This window comes from Rhea americana, unplaced genomic scaffold, assembly GCF_003343005.1.
Source record: "Rhea americana isolate MKP2758 unplaced genomic scaffold, rheAme1 scaffold_91, whole genome shotgun sequence".
NCBI classification, from domain to species: domain Eukaryota; kingdom Metazoa; phylum Chordata; class Aves; order Rheiformes; family Rheidae; genus Rhea; species Rhea americana.
In genome coordinates, this window is record NW_028187100.1 from 562,709 (window position 1) to 582,380 (window position 19,672).

Sequence of the window (19,672 nt, forward strand, 5' to 3'; positions counted from 1 at the left end):
AAGGTTTCCTACTGTGTCATTGTCATTTCCCAGTTAAAATCTGATCAGTGGCTTGATTTTCAAAAACACTAAATACCTCCTAGCCTGCGTTGATTATGACCTTTTGAAAAGCTTTGGCATTTATATAATTAGATATATATGCTCATGCACATACTCCCACACAAATATATATGTCTAGTTTCATCCCCATTTTGTATTCCTCTCATATAGTACTTTAACAATGGTATGCTGAACCATATACATGAACAAGCACAAATGCTACGTATTTTACCAAAGAAAGTTGAACTCTGTGTCCATATTAAAACATTAGTGTATAACACTCAGGAATCAGAGTCTAGAAGAGGTTTTATCTCCTTCCAATGCTTCAAATAATACCTAGTAAGACTGACTTATATAAATATCTAGATGATTCATTTGTTTGCTCAGTGTCATTAAATCTGGACAAAATTGTATCATATTCTGAAAAACCTGCAACTGCAAGTAATAAGAGCCTTGCCATTACAGAGACACTGAAATTATTTCAAGCTTGGTCCTTGAATCTTTAACTGTCCATCTTACGTATCTACAACAGCACTCACTTCGGTACCTAACAGTGGTATTTAGACACCCTGCCAGGAATTCATTAAATCCATACTTCCTACTGTGCAGTGAGTGCAGTACTAAGGTTTGTGAGCTTYAGGAATGGGATCCTAGCAAAGTGACATCTGGGTACCTGAGGCAGGAAACAGTAAGTTCTTAATGAAATCCTCTCTAAGGAGGCAGCCACATTTAAACCTAGGCCCACACCCATTATTTTTAAGGTAGAAAATGACATCATCATTTTACATTTGTGTCACAGTTCACTGAATTCAGCTGGCATATCTTTTTTCATTGTTCCTTGTTTTGGGGGCATTTCCTTTACTGACTTCATGTCATTTACAGCAGAAATAATGAGAATAACCTTTTCATAGGGTATTTGCAGAAGGTCCAAGACCACCAAGTGGGCACCCATGTTTTTCAGTAATCGTTGCTGCTGATTCCGACACTTTTTATTCTGGATGCACAGTTTGCTAAGTCGAATCAAAATCTAGAAACAAATAAATAAATAAATAAGAAAGCAGGAAAACAAAGAAGTAGCCATATCAGACAAAAACATAAGCAAAAATAGCATGTGTCAAAATAACAACTTAATTTACTTATTACACCAGTATGTCAAGCAAGTTTCTCAGAAGACATACCAACCTCCTTAACAATGTTGTAGTTATTGCTTTTATTGCTGTCTATCTGTGGTTTTTTGGTCCCATCCTGTATTGGACTCAAAATATTTGGCTCCTGTAACAAAGAACACACAACAAGGATCTACTGCAATTTCCTCAACAGGAACTAATTATTAACAGCAAGTTAAGAAGGAGCATTACAACAGCTCACAGGGAACAGATACGTAACAGATAATAAAGAAAAAATCTTCAATAATCATCCACCAGTTATTGTTCAGTGAGTCAAAAAGATTTACATTGAAGTCCTTGCCATTTCAATTTCCGACATGACTTGAGACAATTATTCCATGTCTTCATGCTTCTGAGCCTCCTAAAAAAGAATATGTCCCTACATCATAGACTAGGCATTCCAAGGAACTTAGACAATATGAGAATGGAGGCCATATGAGTATTTCAACAGTCAACCCTTGTTCCAAACATCTCTAACACAGCTGGAAAAGACTACAGTCAGTTTATGTGAATACAAAAAATCTGAAGAAAGAGCTGAAGACAACTTCTGCAGTTGAGATAAGTAGGGTGGGGTTCTTTCCAACAGTACCCGAACAAGTAGCATATGGAAATTAGAGATGCTCCTCCCAGAAAGATGACATTTCAGTTATCTCTGGATAATGAGGGAAGGGAACGTAAAACAAAAAACAAAGACCTTTTGCTAAACTGTGACATCCAGTAATGATACTGTATGCTCTGAGCCTTGGCTCTTAGAAAATCTCAGCTGAATATGATAAATAAAAGAAGTTAGGTCAGCAAATAACTGCCTCCAACACCTCCCAACTCTCCATGCACATCCCAAACAAAAAAACGAAGAATATCTACACAAATATCCCACTTAGTACAGTGGCAGTTTAAGGGCAGTGATTTTTATGCTGCCAGCTATGGTTAGCCTTTCTTGTCTGGAAAGACAAAGACTTGAAAGACAGGACTTTTGATGTTGAAATCATTAAACAAGGAAGAAAAACTGCAGGAGATCTCAAAACTCCCTCATGGTATAAACACGAGGATGTAAACTAATATAATACTGTAAAAAAGAACCAAACAGATATGTTTCTGAGTTTTGTCCTGTACTCAAAATTCCTACTGTCTTAGTGACAAGAATTATGCTAAAATACACATGTGCAAACCCATCTGAATGTTTACAACACTTGAAATCTTACTCTGAACTTTCTTAGCTGATTGTGGAGATTAGGAGTCCTATAAATTCCATCTGGTCTGCATTTCAAGCAGGGCAAGAACAGCTGCACCACGTGGCCATGCAAGCTGTTTGTAACAGTGTCAGCCCTGCTGTTCAGCATGGTCATGTTGATCTATGCAACAACAGTGGATTTTTATTTGTTTAGGTTTGTTAGTATGCATGCTACCTTCTCTCTAGCTGTTTGAATCAATACTCTGCAAGATATTTCAGGCTCTTTGCAATAATTAACCACTCTGCTCTGCTCTGGGATTGTGGGTTAACCAAGATTAATTTACCTGTTACTTTTATCAGCATTCTTCCTCAATCAAAGCAGTTTTATAATCTATGTGAACTATAGGTCTTATCTGGAAGTGCTGATCAGCATTAAACTGCTGAATCTATCCTTTCTCTCAACAAAATAAAAACCTGTTTATTGAACCCATAAGAGTATTCCAGCGRCGTAGTTATCTAGAGATTATCACACCACTGGGATATCAGAGCCACTCAGTTGCATATCTTTCCTTGTTATACCCCATGATAGACATTCACTGTCACGCTTTCCCATAGGGCACAGAAAGTCAGAGAGCTTGCACTGAGCACGCTTCTCTTCTGAATAGCTCTTCCCACTGTACGGAAAAGGCATTTTCTGAAAATGACTACTTCCTTCTATCATAAAATCAACAAGCAACCAGAATATCATTCTGCTCATTTTGTGACCCTTTCTTTCCCAAATAGAGGTAGATTTGAGCAGTTCTCCACTGCTGAAACAGTCTCATTCATTTGGCCAGGACAACTGAGTGAGGCGCTATTCAGCACCAGGGTTGCACAGCTTGACCCTCCCCAGGCTGTATTTACTTACTTGGGGAGTGAGGAGCTGTCTCAGAAGTGAGCACTCAGGCTTCAGTTCACAACCTTCACCTATATGAAAAGTTTAAACAAACATCTTCCAAAACATTTCTAGGACCAAATCAAACTGCCAAAGGCTAGAAAGAGAGGATAGCAAGGGAACACTAGGTACTTAAAGTACCAGCACTCCTGTATTGTGTTTCAGTTTCACCCAAGAATCCTTACACCGAGACTTTAAATTTCTCCTTCTCAGAGTTATGTTTCTGGTGCTATACCACCAACCCATTCTCCAGTGACACAAGCACACTTTCCACAGGCCATGGTACCTACAGAGATTCAAACATCCTTGCTAGAGATAGCAAAATAAAAAGACTTTATCTATCTTTCCTTTCTGAATCAGGGCTCAGTTACATGAGATCAATTTTAGCATTTCTTCCTGTTGTTATGGTGGTGCCTAATCCACATTTGACCTGTTGACTCCAACTACTCTTTCTTATAATTCTCATTTGCAGTTCTTATCAAGACGATCCTGCAAGGATGCATGATTTATCATTTTGCCATGGAGAACTCTGGACATTTTACTTTGAAGAATCTAGCATTTTTGCCACAAATTCACTTTCTGGAGTCACATTTTCTAGCCCCCCCAGGTATGAAAGAGAGGTTGAAAAAAATAACCCAAAAGACTTTGCCTGAAGGCAAAGAAATACACAGAATTAAAAAAAAAAATCTTAAACCAATCTTGCAATGGGCCTCAGAGATGAGAAAAAATGGGGGTTAACATAAGATCTGGAATGCAATTTAAGCCCCTGTACACGTTTAAATGTTGCTTGGGATAAATTAAGCACAGACAAATGCAACATACTCCCTAAGGATCTAGAGGTTCATCTAGCTCAGTACAGACCACTCATTCCAAGGAAGCATGGGATCTCACAGGGATATTTATCTTCTTGAAGTTAGCCACCTGCTTCACATATTGCAGATTATGACTAGCACCTCACCTCTCAAGTCCTCTTCAAGATCTCAAAGAAAGTATTCACTACAAAATGTAGTTTTGCTTTGTAAAAGCATTTCCTATGTATCAAAGGCTAATTTAATAGGGGAAAAATAATGGACAAGATTCTGAGCCAGTGCAAATTGATGCAGCTCTGCTGGAATTACCACCAGTTGATCTAGCCAGATCCAGACTACATATTACTGTTCCGATACAATACTCTCCCAGATCTGTCAGAGATACTATTGTGTATCTACAGAAGTCCTGCTAATCCATAGAGACCCACTGATGCCTTATGGGAAAAAATCCATTTAGAGATGCTTCTGTTTTAAGCACATTGTTTGATCCCCCTTTCCTGTCGTTTCTTTGCCATCAGAGCTATTTGTAGGAATAAAAGGGTCTTACTGTACTTTAAAAAAAAATGCATCCTATCTGAAAAAAATCATAATATCCTGCAGTGATTCTGTATCCTGTCTTCCTATTACCTTTTCATTCACTGAAAACATAAAAGGCCATTTTCTATCTTACTAGAGCTATGCTATGAAGAATTCCAACACACTTAAGCTCACAAAGTACAGATTCTTCCTAGTTTTGACACCATTAAATTCAGCTAAGTTACATCAGGGAAAGACTAGAACCCACACTGTCCTGAGTGATCAGGATTCTTCCTTGAAGTGTTGGATTTTCCATCTTATGAAGCCACAAAGAATCTGTTTTTCCATCTGAAAAGCCAACAGTATCTCATGGGTATCTACAAAGATGCTGTGTCTTCTCAGTGGTTCCTGCTTGTCCACAATGCACGGGCTTCACAGTCCTGCATAACCTCAACTTTGCTTCCTAATCAAAACTTTCCTGCCTGTTTCCTTGCTCATTTTCTTGCAACTAGGGGAGACCCTCTACCACAAAAGAGAACACTGAAAGTGCTGCATCAGAAATTGTAGTTCTTGGCCTCTCCCCTCTTCCATTGCTCAGAATGGAAATGTAGGATTAAATACTGGCATGAAAGCCTGCTTTATCTACTATTATACCTATTAACCTCTACTATTATACCTATTAACCTTAACCATAGCAACTTTTGCCATACTTGGCATTTTCTTAAATACTCACACTGGACTTACACAATTACATGAGGACCTCTTTCATTAGCTTTCACTGAAAAATAAAATCGAATCAAATAAAATCATATTTTCATGGTTCCAGATTCGAATTTGAAACCAAAGGTTTCTGTGAAATCAAAGGTCAAAAAAGAGGTTTGCTAGCTTTCAAAACCTCAGTGTTCTTAAGTCATTCCTATGTACTGAGGAAAGCAGGCTTACTCACGATGTTTAAAAATATAGATTTGATCATGCTCCTTTCCTCTAGGAAGAACAAATATGGCCTACTCATCCATTSTTTCAGCAAGACAACATAACTGCCAGTGCATAATCCCTAGATTAGCTCCACGGCCGCAGACTGATGTCATACACTGTGACTTGCTCACTGGATCAAAAGGAAGGCAACTCTGACATAAGAATACAGTTATGGAAGAGAGCAGGAGAGAATATTGAACATATCTTTAAAGTGCATTTTATCTTCTATTGTGTCTCCCAAAGCTCGGTCAGAATATTGCAAACTCTCTGGCATTTTGATTAACCAAATCACAAATTTGCTGTTGTTCATTAAACTACACACAAGTATACTTATGTGTAATTTAATGAACAAACTTACTTACACATAAAAAAATCAAATAGCAAAAGACTTAAACCCACCTCTATTGGTTCTTCTCCCCCTTTGGTTTGATTGTCGCCCACCTCTCCACTCTCATAATTGCTGCTCTTCTCAACCCATAGTTCAGATTTTTCTACAGTTAGACGTAGCTGATCAAGATCAGCCTTGATTTGCTTGTAGTTATCCACATCTTGATTAGACACCAGCAACTGAACCTGGAAATACAGCAAACTGTAAAGTTATTACAGCAGTAGCACCAGTAGTTATGTCTGGGAAATTTGCTTGATAGTTACCATGCTTTAGGTTACCTTCCCTTTTAAACTGAAGCATGGTATATGTGGTCTTTTTAGTCTCCACTCAGCAAAAATCTATAACTTTGGGACTGTGGTTACCCAAAGCAGGATAGATATAATATTCACAACCTTCTGTCTCCTTCTTCAAATCACTACAAAATATTTTCAGCACAAGCACATATTTACAAGCTCCTGAGCTCTGTGTAGAGTTAGCATTGATGCTGTGATTATGATCCTCATTGTAATAAAATAATACAACAGGCAATAGCTTATCCTATCAGCACAGTACTTCAAATGAAAATAGGGATGATATGACAGGGAATCAGGACATCCAAAGAAGAGTCAAAATGTAGAGTAAATTTAATGATCATCTACATCAAAATAATGAAATATTAACAGATAGATATATTTCTTTCCATTACCGTTAGTCCAGCTTAGAAAAATTTGTCTGGGTAACTCATAGAGCTGACTTTCCTAGTTTATGTAATTTCCCACCATCTGAGTGTTTGCCTCGTACTAAGATCAATGTTGCCTTTTTTTCTTTTTTGTACTGCTCAAATTATCTGTTCTTTCTTCTCTCTGCTATTATAATACCTGGTTTCATATGATCTATACATTTCCTCTCTTTGTAATGTTCTTTGCTCTCCCAAGATTATTAATGAAGATATTATACAAAACACTAACAATAATCTTTTCAGTAAATCAATAAACACTATTAAGGAATCAAACTTATTTAAAAGATTAAGACCACATGACTGATAAGAACACTGATAGGAACATTAAAAAAAAAACACTACTCGTAGGCAAGTATTCACTATTTTATAATATAGAGTTTTCATCTTCTTTTCTCTTAGCTTGATAAAATCTTGTTATTTTACACAATTTATGAATTCCAGTTATCCACAGACATTCATATTGCATGCTCTTTACAGGCTTTTCTTTTTATTTGCCAATTAGCCTTTTCCTTCCTTTAGAAAAACATGTTAAGCTACTCAACCCTTGCTTACTTGGGAACAGCAGCTATTTATGCACCTAATTAGTATGGCTCCTCTTTAATATCCTAGCAGGAGACTATAATGCAACTCTGCAGAAATATTAAAAGTTTTCCAGTTCTTTATCATTCATCTGCTTTTAAAGAAGAGAAACCTCCACCTCCTACATAATGATGAGACAACATGCTAGTGAACTCCTGAAATAAACATCAGAGAGTCTTAACAACATATGTTATAGGGTCACGTAACAGAGATTTCTGTCCCCTAGCCCCATAAAATGAGATTTTCTAATCCTAATCTTAATCTACTGACACATGCAGTGTGCACAAACTGCTATGGAGCAGAAAGAACAAAAGCTGAAAATAAGCCTGGCTCTGTTGCTCTCTTTCTGTTATTTGCGCAAATCTATATCATGCAGCAGAGCACAATGCAAAGGCACCTGAATCAGAATCAGAATTGAAAATATCACTTTTATACGAACACAACTTTACCCTATCAAGGTAGCTCTGAAGACAGGGAAGTCTCATTGCTGACATGGGTGCACTGCTTGCAGCACATGAGGTGATAACTCTATCACTAAGAGATCACTGCATCACGCCTCACTGCAATGTGGGCGTTCCACCTGTCACCATGGACCTGCATTGCCAGTAATGGACCCAATGCCAAAAATCATCATTTCTGGGCACATAGCTAGAACATATGCTAGCACATATGTTCAGCTCTCATAGAAAGAATTCTCCACTGAATTTGGACCTTTAAGGAAGTAACATTATCATGTTACAGACAGCAATTTAGTAAGAAAAGCAACCTCAGGAAAGGCTACCCCCACAGTCACTTCCCCACAATAATTCTATGCCCATACCTGTTTAAATGCTTGTAGAACTTCTGCTCTCTGGCTGAAGTGCTTAAACAGCAGATGCAGAGCGCCTGAGAGCAAAGGAGGGTAGTCATGCATGATGAGGTGAATGAGGACCCGTAAAAATGTTCTGCCCCCTTCATCATCAAGCTGAACGGCATTTTTTTCTTTTCTACAACAGAAATGGGGGAAAAAACACCAAACAAAAATAAATAAAAGCTTTTGACATAAATATGCCTGCATACACAGTCTTCATTTGGTAGAGCTCTTAAAACCAAGCAGAATACACTCTGAGATGCAAATTACGAATACCGTTTTAATGTATTTTATGAAGACTTCAATCCTATGGTTATTTGCTCCTGTGGCAATCTTATAGCAGAATGGACACTATGGGTGAAAGTTAATAAGTATGAAATGTGTCAAATACTGTGATTAAAATCCATATTGCAAAAACATTCATTTATGTCTTGGATAAGTGGTGCCAACCTCATCCCCAATCCAAGCTAATTGAAGTCAACGGCATTTCATCAGAGATTAATTTGGCCTCATCTTTTTTACTCCTTCACCTTTCAGCTGCTATTAAAATTTCCTTTAAGAAAAAATAAGCTCAAAAATAGTAAGAATTGCCAAAAGCATCGTATTTCTAGAATCATATTTATAATCTGGAACGACAGAAAGCAGATTTACACTTAACATATCAAAGCAGAAATAATGTTTCCAAGAAATCATTCCGTCTCTCTGTTCATTTTAAAGATGCATATGCCAAGGGCTATGTGTTGTTTTACATTATGGGAGTTAAGGGAGAGGGCTGGAGGCACTGCTCTTGCTGATAAGGAAAGAGAACACATAAGGGACCAGAGAGGAAAGATCAGAACACCCATCTTGCAACTCTTTCTCCCTAGCTCCAGGAAAAACTTTAAAGTCTAAGGCCTTGTCTCAATGGGAATCATTCCTACTGGTATGATTATGAATACACCAGTAAAACTAAACCAAAATAATCATACTGGTAATAACTTTCCAGTGTGGATTTTTTTCAGTTTGTGTTCCTAGCAATGCTGAAACCACTGCAAAAGCTCTGCAAAGTTCTGCAAGAATAACTTTTGATCCACAGGCCTCTGGTGGTCCAGAAGATCATGACAAGTGGTCCACAGTTATCTGTGCAGTCACATGGAACAGTGTATTGTTGACATAACTCTTACAGTAATTTCAAATACAAGAGGTATTGATAACAGTTCGTGTTTTCCATGAGAAGTACTGAGGGTCACCAGTAACTGACTACTCCAAGTTTTTGACTTACAATCATAAGGTACACCAGAAAAAGTCTTTCTTTAAAAGCACCCATGTGAGGCATTATAGGAAGAAATAGACACTTAGTGTATTTTAGCCCAATACACGAGTACAACATCCCCCAGTTACCTTTTGGAACGTGCCAGAAACATTCTACCAATTCTCTCACAACCAAAGGTGATCAAAAGGGTGGTCATTTCTAGTCCCACCACCAGCCATACCCACTGGGCTCTTTGCTTGTTTGAAACCCAGGTCTAGAGTTGGTGGTGCTGGTACCACACACCTAATCTCTGGTATTCAATGGAAGGTGTCACTTTTCTGTTTGTGTGTAGGCTATGTAATAGGCCAAAGAAAGAGAAAGTGATATGAAAACACACACACAATAAAAGGAGATTGTCTATGAGAAATAGCAATATGATCGAAGGGATACATGTAGAGAAGTAAACTTCAGAGAATATACCTGCCAGCAAACATTGTTTCAGCCTGAGCTGCAATTTCATCTATGTCAGGAACAACTGCTGCAAAACAATCAAAACAAAATTTAAGAAGCTAGTGATCATAATTTAGTCTGCACAGCAAAAAGAAATTCTATTCCTTTTAAAGTATATGTTACCAAGCAAAAGCCTAACCCTACATTCCTTAGCTAGACTAAATTCCCTATCTGGAAGAGTCATCAGGGAGGAYGCAGGACACATCCTTTTATTTATTTATTTATTTGAGTATTACTAGTACTGAGGAAGAGCTAGATATTAGTAATGGATCAGAGCTCCACAGTGCCGGAAGCTGTACAAACAGCCACCATGATGCAAAAATAACACAGAATATGAAGCTTCTACTTTTTCATTAGATCAACCAACCCCCACAAAGCAGCAAAATGAAACACAAGAACTTTAGAATATTTTTCATAAACATAATTCCTTACCACACCATCATACTGCTTCAGTATACTTTACTACTTCGGACTTTAATATTCCTTAGCCACCAATTGCTCTACAGAACCTCCAACTAAAATAATTCTCTCCTATTTGCAGCTCGTCATTCAGACAGCTGTCAGCCCTTTGAGCCCTTCCCTGTGCACAGGATGACTCCCTGGAAAGCCACTCCATTCCCATACCACAGTCACCCTGTTTAAATGCATCCTATATATYCCCAACCATTTTTTATGGTCTACTCTCCATTACATTTATCACCTCAAAGTGTTTTGGGAAGAGTACAAGCAAAAGAATAATTTGTCCAGGAAAAAGGAATTGGATTTTTGTTAGAGGAAAGCAAGCCAGCAGATATCTTTTCTTTTTTTACAGGAAACTGTAAGATTCTCATTTTATCACAAGCTTTTCAACTTCAAGCAACGTGCATCTTTCCAGTGTAGCCGAGTTTATTGCTTGCTAAAATAACTCTAACTGCAGTAGTCTAAAAAGATTTATTTTACATTGCAATACAATAGGAACAGTTACCTGAGGCAATCCCTGGTGTGTCAGGCGAGGAGGCCGTAGAGCTATCAACGTTTTCATTGTTTTCCCCAAACTCTCTCTTATAGATAGACAGCATGTAGGATATTCTATAATCCAGTCTAACACTGAGAATAAACTACGAAAAAAAGAGTTTAAAACAAGATCTTTTTTCTCGCATTGGTACATTAGGTTGAGATTTTCTTAGGGTGGAATGGACAGAGATACAAGGTGATTTTAAGTAAATACATCCACGACACAAAATGAATCCATTACGTTTGCCAGAGATTTCATTCTTCCCTCCCACGATCCTGAGACGTACAGAATTCTGCTCCACTGACTGCTGAATACTAAGAAGCGGCCTGGATTTGTCCAGGGGCTCCAGGCGGTGGCTGCCTTGCCCTCTCTGCCTACAGGCCAGATCAGCATGTCTACACTCAGGCTGGAACAGGCTATTTCATGTTTCAGCTGGACTTCTATCACCTCACGAAGATAWGCAGTGGAACGCAGTTGACAGTAAAGACACGGGGCTCCACGCTCACCCTCACAGTGCTGGCTTTTCAGATGCCTGGCAGCCGAGGGCAGAGAGGTTTAACTCTAGAGGAYTCCCAGAGGTGAAGCACAGGCCTGGTGCTGTTTTTTGGTACTTTGCTGGTGATCAGCTAAGGATGCAAGGAGCTGACTGTACGTCACTCCTGAGCTCCTAGCATTACTGCTATTATGTGGCAAAAAAAAAATTGTTCTTAGTATACTCTGCAGTGGTACAGTGGTAGCAGAGTTCCCCTTCAAAACTTCTTCTTCTTTTTTTTTTTTTTTTTTTTTTTTTTTTTTTTTTTTTTTTTTTTTTTTTTTTTTTTTTTTTTTTCTTCTTTCTCCCCCTTTCTTTTTTTTTTTTTTTTTTTTTTTAAGTGTTAGTGCTCTGCTCCTCAGCTGTGAAATCTTAAAGTCATACAGGAAAAACTTGATTCAAGCTTTGAAGCTTACAGCTTTTATTTTGGAATAGTGAGGGAAGTAATTTGGCTGTAGATGTTAGTACCAATTTAAGGACAGACACATAATTATATTTTGCACTTTAACAACTGACTGCCTATCACCTGAGTCTCAGCATTTGTCCATGCATATGCTCTTTGCCCACAGTAATTTTAAGCACACAGTGGAAGAGGTTTAAGATAATTTACTTTATTTCATATTCAGCAGGGATGAAAGCACATATGTTAAGTTACCATGACTCAGCTGACAGGTGATGATATAGCAAATGGTGGCAAATTATTTGTTTGATCTCTAATTAAAATCATAGAAGCTTCCCCGACCTAGGGTATTGTAATAGAATTTGACTAGGGTAACTAGGATTATGCCATCCAAAAGAGAATAAAACATCAGTTTAAGAAGCATCATCTTTTCTCTGAAAATTTCTAACAGAAAAGAAGAAAAGCAGGTTTATTTTGGTTCCATGACCAAGTTATCCTATAATTGAACAAGCAAGATATTTAAAAATATAAATTTGCCAAGTCCACATGTAGTCAACTGAGTCTATCAAGCCATCTGTTTTAATTCTGGCTGATGGAAGAATGGAAATTGCTAAGTAAGAAATGCCTTTACTTGAAGTAAGAGGATATACTGAGAATCCAAATAATATAAACTGCAATATTTATTAAAATAGAATAGAGTTAATCACCAGTCTACTAATTATGCATGGCAATATAAAAAATCTACAACATGCTTACTTACTTTTTAGGGTAATAGCACAATAATGATAGGTAATTTGATTTAAAWTAATCTTCTTCCTTGTAAATTAAACAAGGCAGTTATTTTGTACTGCTTGTGAACTAAAGTCCTATGTATGCACATTTATTGTGGCTCATCCGGTACAGGAAAATTTGCTAATCTGCAGTAGTTTGATCACGTGACTGAGCCACAACTAATAAATGACAGATTAAGTAGCCTAGAATTAAGCCCTCTCTAATCCCAGGTGCTGTTGCACTGGACATGCTGTAAAAGAGGAAAGGATGAGAAAAAATATGATTCTCCTTCCTATGAACAGATAGAGAATATACAAGAAGAAGCTGGTATCCCAGAACGATCATTGTAAAATTAACCAGTATAGCTGGATTGTATGGAGGGAAACTCAGACAGTCAGAAAACCAAATGGAAATGAGAGGCATTTCCTTCCAGAGCTACTTTTAGGTGACACAACCTCATAATACTCTGTTCTGCACTGTAAGTCTTAAACTAAGCCAGCTATCAAACTAAGGTATGAGTATTAAGGATAACCAACCAGTTGATAGGCTTTCAGATGATGAGTAATAAARGTAATTAAATCATTTACAAGCATCCAGAATAAATGGAATCCTTCAAAAGTGACAATGGTACCAACAGATCAGCAGAATTTATAGAAAACACTGAAAAACTATTTCAGTGCATGAGTATTACAGAACAAATGTGTGCCACAACTTACTACTAGCACAAAGTGAAAATTTTATCTCCAGAGGCACGCTAGTGTTATATATGTTGTCAATTCAGCTGGGAGAAAATCATAGCAGCCCACAKACTATTCTCAATCTAACAGTGAAGGTCTGAAAAAGACTTCAAAAATTTTTAACCTTGCATGATTTTGATGGATCTAGGCCCAATCCTGTCCTTCATCAAACTACTGTAAAGAAAGCAGTAAAAATCAGAAAGCCAAATTAGCTACTCCAACATAAAATGAGTGCAAGTGAGACTGGAAACAGTCTTCAGAAAACATTAGTGAGGCAGATTAAAGGGTAAATTCTGCCTTTTCACAAGTCACAGTGACAGTCTCTGAAGCATCTAGTTCCTTCATAAGGAAAATAAGTGTAACAGTATGTAAGGACCACAACTGTATCATTGGACAAGCAGAGGAATATTTTCTTCACAGTAAAGTGTTATTTTTCTAATGAACAGTTCAGTAAATAGCAGAGTAAGAACACAGGTGACAGAAYCTGGCACTAGGCGAGTAAGCTGTAATATATGAAGTAACTGATATGTAATACATCATCAATTGTTATTACCTGCAAAATCTCAATGATTTTCAATTTGGTATCCATTACAATTACATCTTCACTCTCTGAGGTGCTGGCTTGCTTGCTTGGGTGGATGCTTGGCTGTACATCAGGGGCACTGATGGGAAATATAGATCCTCTGCTCAATACCATTTGGGTCATCATCTCTCCTACACCATGGATTGTCCTCATAACATTGTTTCCTATGCATTAAACAGACACATACATATTTGCCATCAGTAAAGCTTGCTTGTAAAGCTATRTATCATACATAACACCCACATATCAACTATATATAGCTATACTGAAAATTAAATAATCAATTTAATCAAAACACCGGAGAAGGAATTCACTCAAATCACACAATGGTTTGGGGACAATTTTCCACGTTGATTTTCCAGGAGATCTGCTTACAGGTCAACGGATGGAAAAGATGGTAATGGCTTTCCGCAACTCTGTCATTACATCCACGAAATCACAAAAAATAGGGCAAAAGGAATGTTAGTAGTTTACCTAATTTATCTYCTAGTCTGAAGGCACATTATCTATATCTAAAACCATTTCTGAAAGACATCTGTTTAACCTGTTCTTAAGACTACCTACTGATGTATATCTCACATTGTACAGTACCTACAGGCAAGCAGTTCTAGCACTTCACTACCTCCACTGCTAGAAAACATTTCTTGATATTTAGCTTATATTCTCTTTGCTTTGATTTATGACCTTGCTTTGTAGAGACAAGGGAGGAGCTCATTTCTCATGCCTAATCCCCTTGATGTTTTCTCCATGGTGACCAGTCATAAAGTAGGTGCTTGATAGTGAGGATGTCTTGGCACTGCAAAACCTCAAAGATGACTATCAAAGTATCCTGTATGTCACTCTAAGAGAGAGTAAAGATTTGATGCCTTGCAAGTTTGATCAATCTCTGAATATGGTCTAAATGGCAGGCCACAAACCAAAGCCAACCCACACAACTAGCAGGAGAAAGTCTGATGCTTTTTCCCTGATCTGGTGAACTTCTGCCATATCTGAATGATGGATAGAGTAATGAACAGGACAGAAGCATCTCAATAAAGCTTGCAGCTGCTGCTGGGTGTGCATATTCCTATGCCTGCACAGGAATGACAGTGAGAAACAGGCCTACACACACTTGGGCTGGCCAAAGCTCAAGACAGATATGATAAATCCTGTTATATGCAGTGACTACTTGGACATTTTGCAAATGAGTACACATTTACTTCTGCATGTGCACTTTCACATATCTATGTGCCTTTGGGGAAGAGGTTGGGGTTTGATGGTTTGGGATTTTTTTAAATATTTGTTTAAAAGAAACAGGAAATAACTGCCTGGCTCTCAGAACAGTCATTCCCTCAGCTTACATTAACTCATATGGGAAACCCTGAGAGACAGTTGAGATTCTTGCACGATTCACTCCTACTTATAAAACCATCCCCCTTTCAGAAAAATCCTGGGAGAAAATCAGGCCCTGAAGGCTCTCCTGAAAGTCACACTAATCTTTGGAATCACAGTTCCTTTCATAATCTATACCTGGGAGGGGAGGTGGGGGAAAAAAAAAAATCAGCACACATCTTCACTYACTGGTAAGTGCTTTGGTCCCATCTAACCGTAACAATCCCTCCCACTTCCCAGTGATGCCAATTCCAAAAACTGGTCTTTTTCTACAGTGAACTTTGATGTGAAAAACATCTCTTTGAACCAATGACTATCTTCCTACAAAGGTGGAAAGAAGTATAATGAGAATATCATGATTGCTACCTATATGAATTACTTCTCCTTCTTGCAAAGCACAGATTTGAAATAATGGAGCAAAGGAGAGGGATGATTGTATCTTTTAGGAGAAACGGTGGCAAGACCTAGACTACACCAAAAGCAAACAAAAGAATGGAGGAGGTGTAGCTTTGCTGAGGTAAGCCTGAATAGTTCTTGAATGTCTTTTGTACACTTTAATCACCATTCAGCTGCCAAGTTCTACTTGCATTGCAGAGACTCTCTTCCTAGATAATCTTCTGTAAAAAGTCAAAGCTGTATTTTATTTTGCTAGAAACATCCTCCTCTTATCCACAGACTCAAGTAGTATATAGAGGAAAAGAGGATGCCTTTAACCCTGAGTTTAAAAGGGAAACACACAAAGAATTTGCTTTTTCAAAGMGAATGAGGCAGACTAGTGTCATATTTGAGGTCCTGTTTGGCATCCAGTTTGGTGTGTAATTGGTCTGAATTRGTCTTTTGAAAATAATACTTCAAACCTCTACAAAGGGGGGAAAAATGTGTTTCTGACTTTGCATGATGTTAGRGAAAAAAAGCTACAAGGCAGACTAAGGGCTAAATCAGGCTGACATGGAAAGTTCTCCTAACTGCCTACACTAGCATAAAGCAAATAAAAATTATTCCAAATACCCTTCTTGCTGCAAAATGAAAATTGTGCATTTACCTTTTAAATCAAATAGCTGAGGAATAGGATCGTGTCTTTCTCTATTTCTCTCTCTCCTGCTATCCCAGTGTGCTAAACAATACTTAATTGCATTGACTATCATTCATTATACCAGTGTAAAGTTAGATTACTAAGTAGGGGATCTTTAACCCTTAAAGTGGTTCCTATTAAATTGACATTTTTTTTTCTTGCAGGGCCACAGAAGTGCTATACACTTGCAGATGCTTTGTGGCCTACAATTCCTCTGCTTTAAATCTCAGTCAGGAGGTCATCATCCTCTGACTAGCAACATAGGTCTCAAAATCCCTTTCACTATGGTTGTACAGAGGTGAATATAATCAGAGGCACAGCTTTTTGAGAAGGTAAGAAATTCTTTCTAAAACAATTTAATTCAATGGGGTTACCAGGAGATAATTAAACTATTAGGATATCCAAAAGATATTCTTCCAGAAACCTATATAAAACTCCAGTTTGTCCCAAATAAGGCTGAAGATTTTTGCTTTATCTTAAAAGGTTCCTGCCCACTCTTAAGAACTTTCATTCCTTCTTCATTCTTTCATTCAGTGTAAAGTTACCATCTTTTTGGACATTTCTTGACAAGCAGTCACATAAATCTCACTGACATAAAAAAACTACAGGTAACATACATGATTGCTCTAAACACTAACAGTCACAAGCCCTGCTCAAGGGCAGTATGCAGTTGTGCTGCCCCAAGCACTGACCTTCATGTTTACTCATTTTCTCTATGGCTCTGATCTCCCTCGCTCGCTAGGGTAGAGAGTAATCACTGTTCTCTGCTTAGCAGCCTGGGTGGAGCCCATGTTCTTGGGGAAAAGAAAGCTAGGATTTTGCCCAGAGCACACATCCTGCTTGTCAGCCATGAGTGGGGTGCTGAACAGGTGCTGCAGGGGTGTGGGAAATCCCAGAGTGGGATTCAATTCCCTTCTCTGCAGCCTTGAAATCAGTCACGCTCTCTGCATTTCCATACCACCTCCACCATGAAAGAGGAGAAGACCTTCTCCATCTCTACCAAGGGAACTCAGAGGTTTGATATACTAAAGCCTAGAAGGCACTCAGCTAATGTGATGATGGAGCCTAGAAAAGGGTACAAGAAAGAAAAAKAAACAGCATGGCTGCTGGCCTTTCACCTGACCCACAGAACATCAGTGGTGCAAGACAGTACAGCCCCGTGAATGGTAGCTGTAAGGCAGCTTCCCAACAGAGTCTGTAATAAGGATAAACTCTCCATTTCACAACATCCCTTGACTATTAGCCTTCATGTAACTGATCAAAACAGCTAGAAGCAGAAAAGCTAAGGAGGGTTAAGGTGTTTCTTATTAGTACTGTCATTTCCAATCATATTTCATTAATGCAGAGGAAAGGATTTTATTGAAGGAAAAATCTACTTAATCCATTTTAGTACTTATAGTTAATGTGRGTAGTGATTCAACACAGTTTTATTTCTGTCAATAACAGCAGTAAGACATGGTATCATGGGTAAACCCATCTTGGACAACTTCTTAAACTGCACAATACTGACAATTACTCTTTCTTAATTAACTCAGAGTAGGCTTGGGGAGAACATTCACATGAAGTGAAAATARTAGGACAACTGGAGCAATTCAACCTACTTTTCAGGAAAAATATTTCAACAGTTATGTTTTGTAGGGTGATGATAAAACGTAGCCATCTCTTAGGAGTAGACAGCAGTCAACCAACACATCCACGCACGATAGTTAGACAGATGGACTGGGTATAAACTACCCCACTCTTTGAGAGAATCCATGAGGATCAATCATGTTCATGAAGAGCGGGGAGAAGCTTCTCTTCCAAAAGATCACCTCCCACTAGATTAGCATTCATGTCGCTCAGTTTTGCTGTCCTGCTAAGAAATCTAGATCATATTAGGCATGAATTTAAATCTGTCAGTCACAAACATCAAGGGCCAGAAGATGATTCTTTTGCCAGTGAGTTGCTTCACCTTGCCCTGTGTTTGTGTCCTCTTGGCTTTAACATAGTTATCGCAGCAGGGAAGGGTATGAGTCTCAGAGGTAAAACATGTAGAAAGCTTCCTGTGGCTTAACAAGTGACAGACTGCATGTCAGCTAAGCCCACAATAATGCAAGACAAAACAGGTTGGCTCAAAAAAAGATTTAAGTTCTTAGTATATATGCATACAGTGACTCAAACAATGGGGCTCTGATCTCCGCTACAGCTCCAAAGGGCTTCCTGAATACAAATGCACAAAGGAAAATTAACTTACTGCCTCAGCTACAGTTAATTGAGTTAAATCAGGAGAGACAGTAATAACATGTGAACCCAGATTACTTTTGTGTGAACTTTATGTTAGAGACAAAGTGAACAGAACTCTGATTACTTCTGTGTGAACTTCATGTTAGAGACAAACTGAACAGAACCCTGAGGTGTGCCTTCATATGGTACTGCCATCCTTACCCCACTCACCTCTCACATTTGTCATCGTCAAGGAAATAACACTTGAATGTAGCTGAGAGGTGTGGYAGAGAAAAAAAGATATTGTAATGTTGCAAGATGCTAGTGTGTGCCACCAATCAGTTCKTTCATCAACAAACCGCTGCAAAAATGCTTAAAGCTTTTACACTGCTCAACAGAGGAAAACAGCTCAGGGCAACTTTCACTGCTCTTTTATTTTTCCAGCTTTCCCTACCTCTCCCTGATTCTCCTTCTCTGCTCTTCTCCCTGCCAAGAGAAGTCAGATGCCAAGAACAGTGGTGGAACCAATTATATGTTGCATTTCCATACCATCTTGTTACAGACAGTCAGGGAAATGCTTCCTGCTGAATGTATGGTTTCACAGGATTAGCCAGTAAAAAAAAAATGAAATCACTGTAGGCACTGATGGTAATTTAAAGGATCTGCAGATTGACAAGCACTAAAATAAGAGGAAAGAAGAGAATGCTTGTCATGTTTTGGAAAGACAACTATGCATCTCCTTTTCATTATGTTTTATTATAGTGATCACAACTTCCTAATGAATATCAGTTTCTGTCACAAAACTGTAGCACATAATCTCATACTATTTGGCATGATTGACAACACAGAGACCTCTTTGAGGAGAAAGATTTTTCAGAGGAGTCAATTATGAAAAAAAAAAATCACCCAAGTAATCGACACAGTGGATAATCTGACACTTCTTTTTCTACATAAATTTACTTTCTTGATAAGTTATTTACTGGTTTCAAAATTCTAAAAGCAAAATATAAAAGTAAACAACAATCTTCTGTGTAACACAGTATGGATGGTAAGTGACAAAATACCATATTCAGAAAGAAAAACAGCTGGCAAAGGCAGCTGGCAATTCACTCCTCTTCTTCAAA

At 38.1% G+C, this 19,672-nt stretch overlaps 1 protein-coding gene across 3 annotated transcripts in view; it reads right to left on the reverse strand.

Annotated features, from left to right (window-relative positions):
• The window catches only part of ITPR2 (inositol 1,4,5-trisphosphate receptor type 2), a 284,657-nt gene that overhangs the window by 155,825 nt on the left and 109,160 nt on the right, over positions 1-19,672 (reverse strand). For 2 of the 3 annotated variants that reach the window (XM_085324471.1, XM_085324473.1), the window contains exons 22-28: positions 13,874-14,067; positions 10,851-10,983; positions 9,857-9,914; positions 8,116-8,281; positions 6,010-6,183; positions 1,222-1,311; positions 941-1,066 (exon numbers count right to left, since the gene is read on the reverse strand). In XM_085324471.1, the coding sequence (XP_085180597.1) occupies positions 941-1,066; positions 1,222-1,311; positions 6,010-6,183; positions 8,116-8,281; positions 9,857-9,914; positions 10,851-10,983; positions 13,874-14,067 (941 nt within the window). The remainder of the gene's footprint in view (positions 1-940; positions 1,067-1,221; positions 1,312-6,009; positions 6,184-8,115; positions 8,282-9,856; positions 9,915-10,850; positions 10,984-13,873; positions 14,068-19,672) is intronic. The other variant, XM_085324472.1, reaches the window with a different exon arrangement.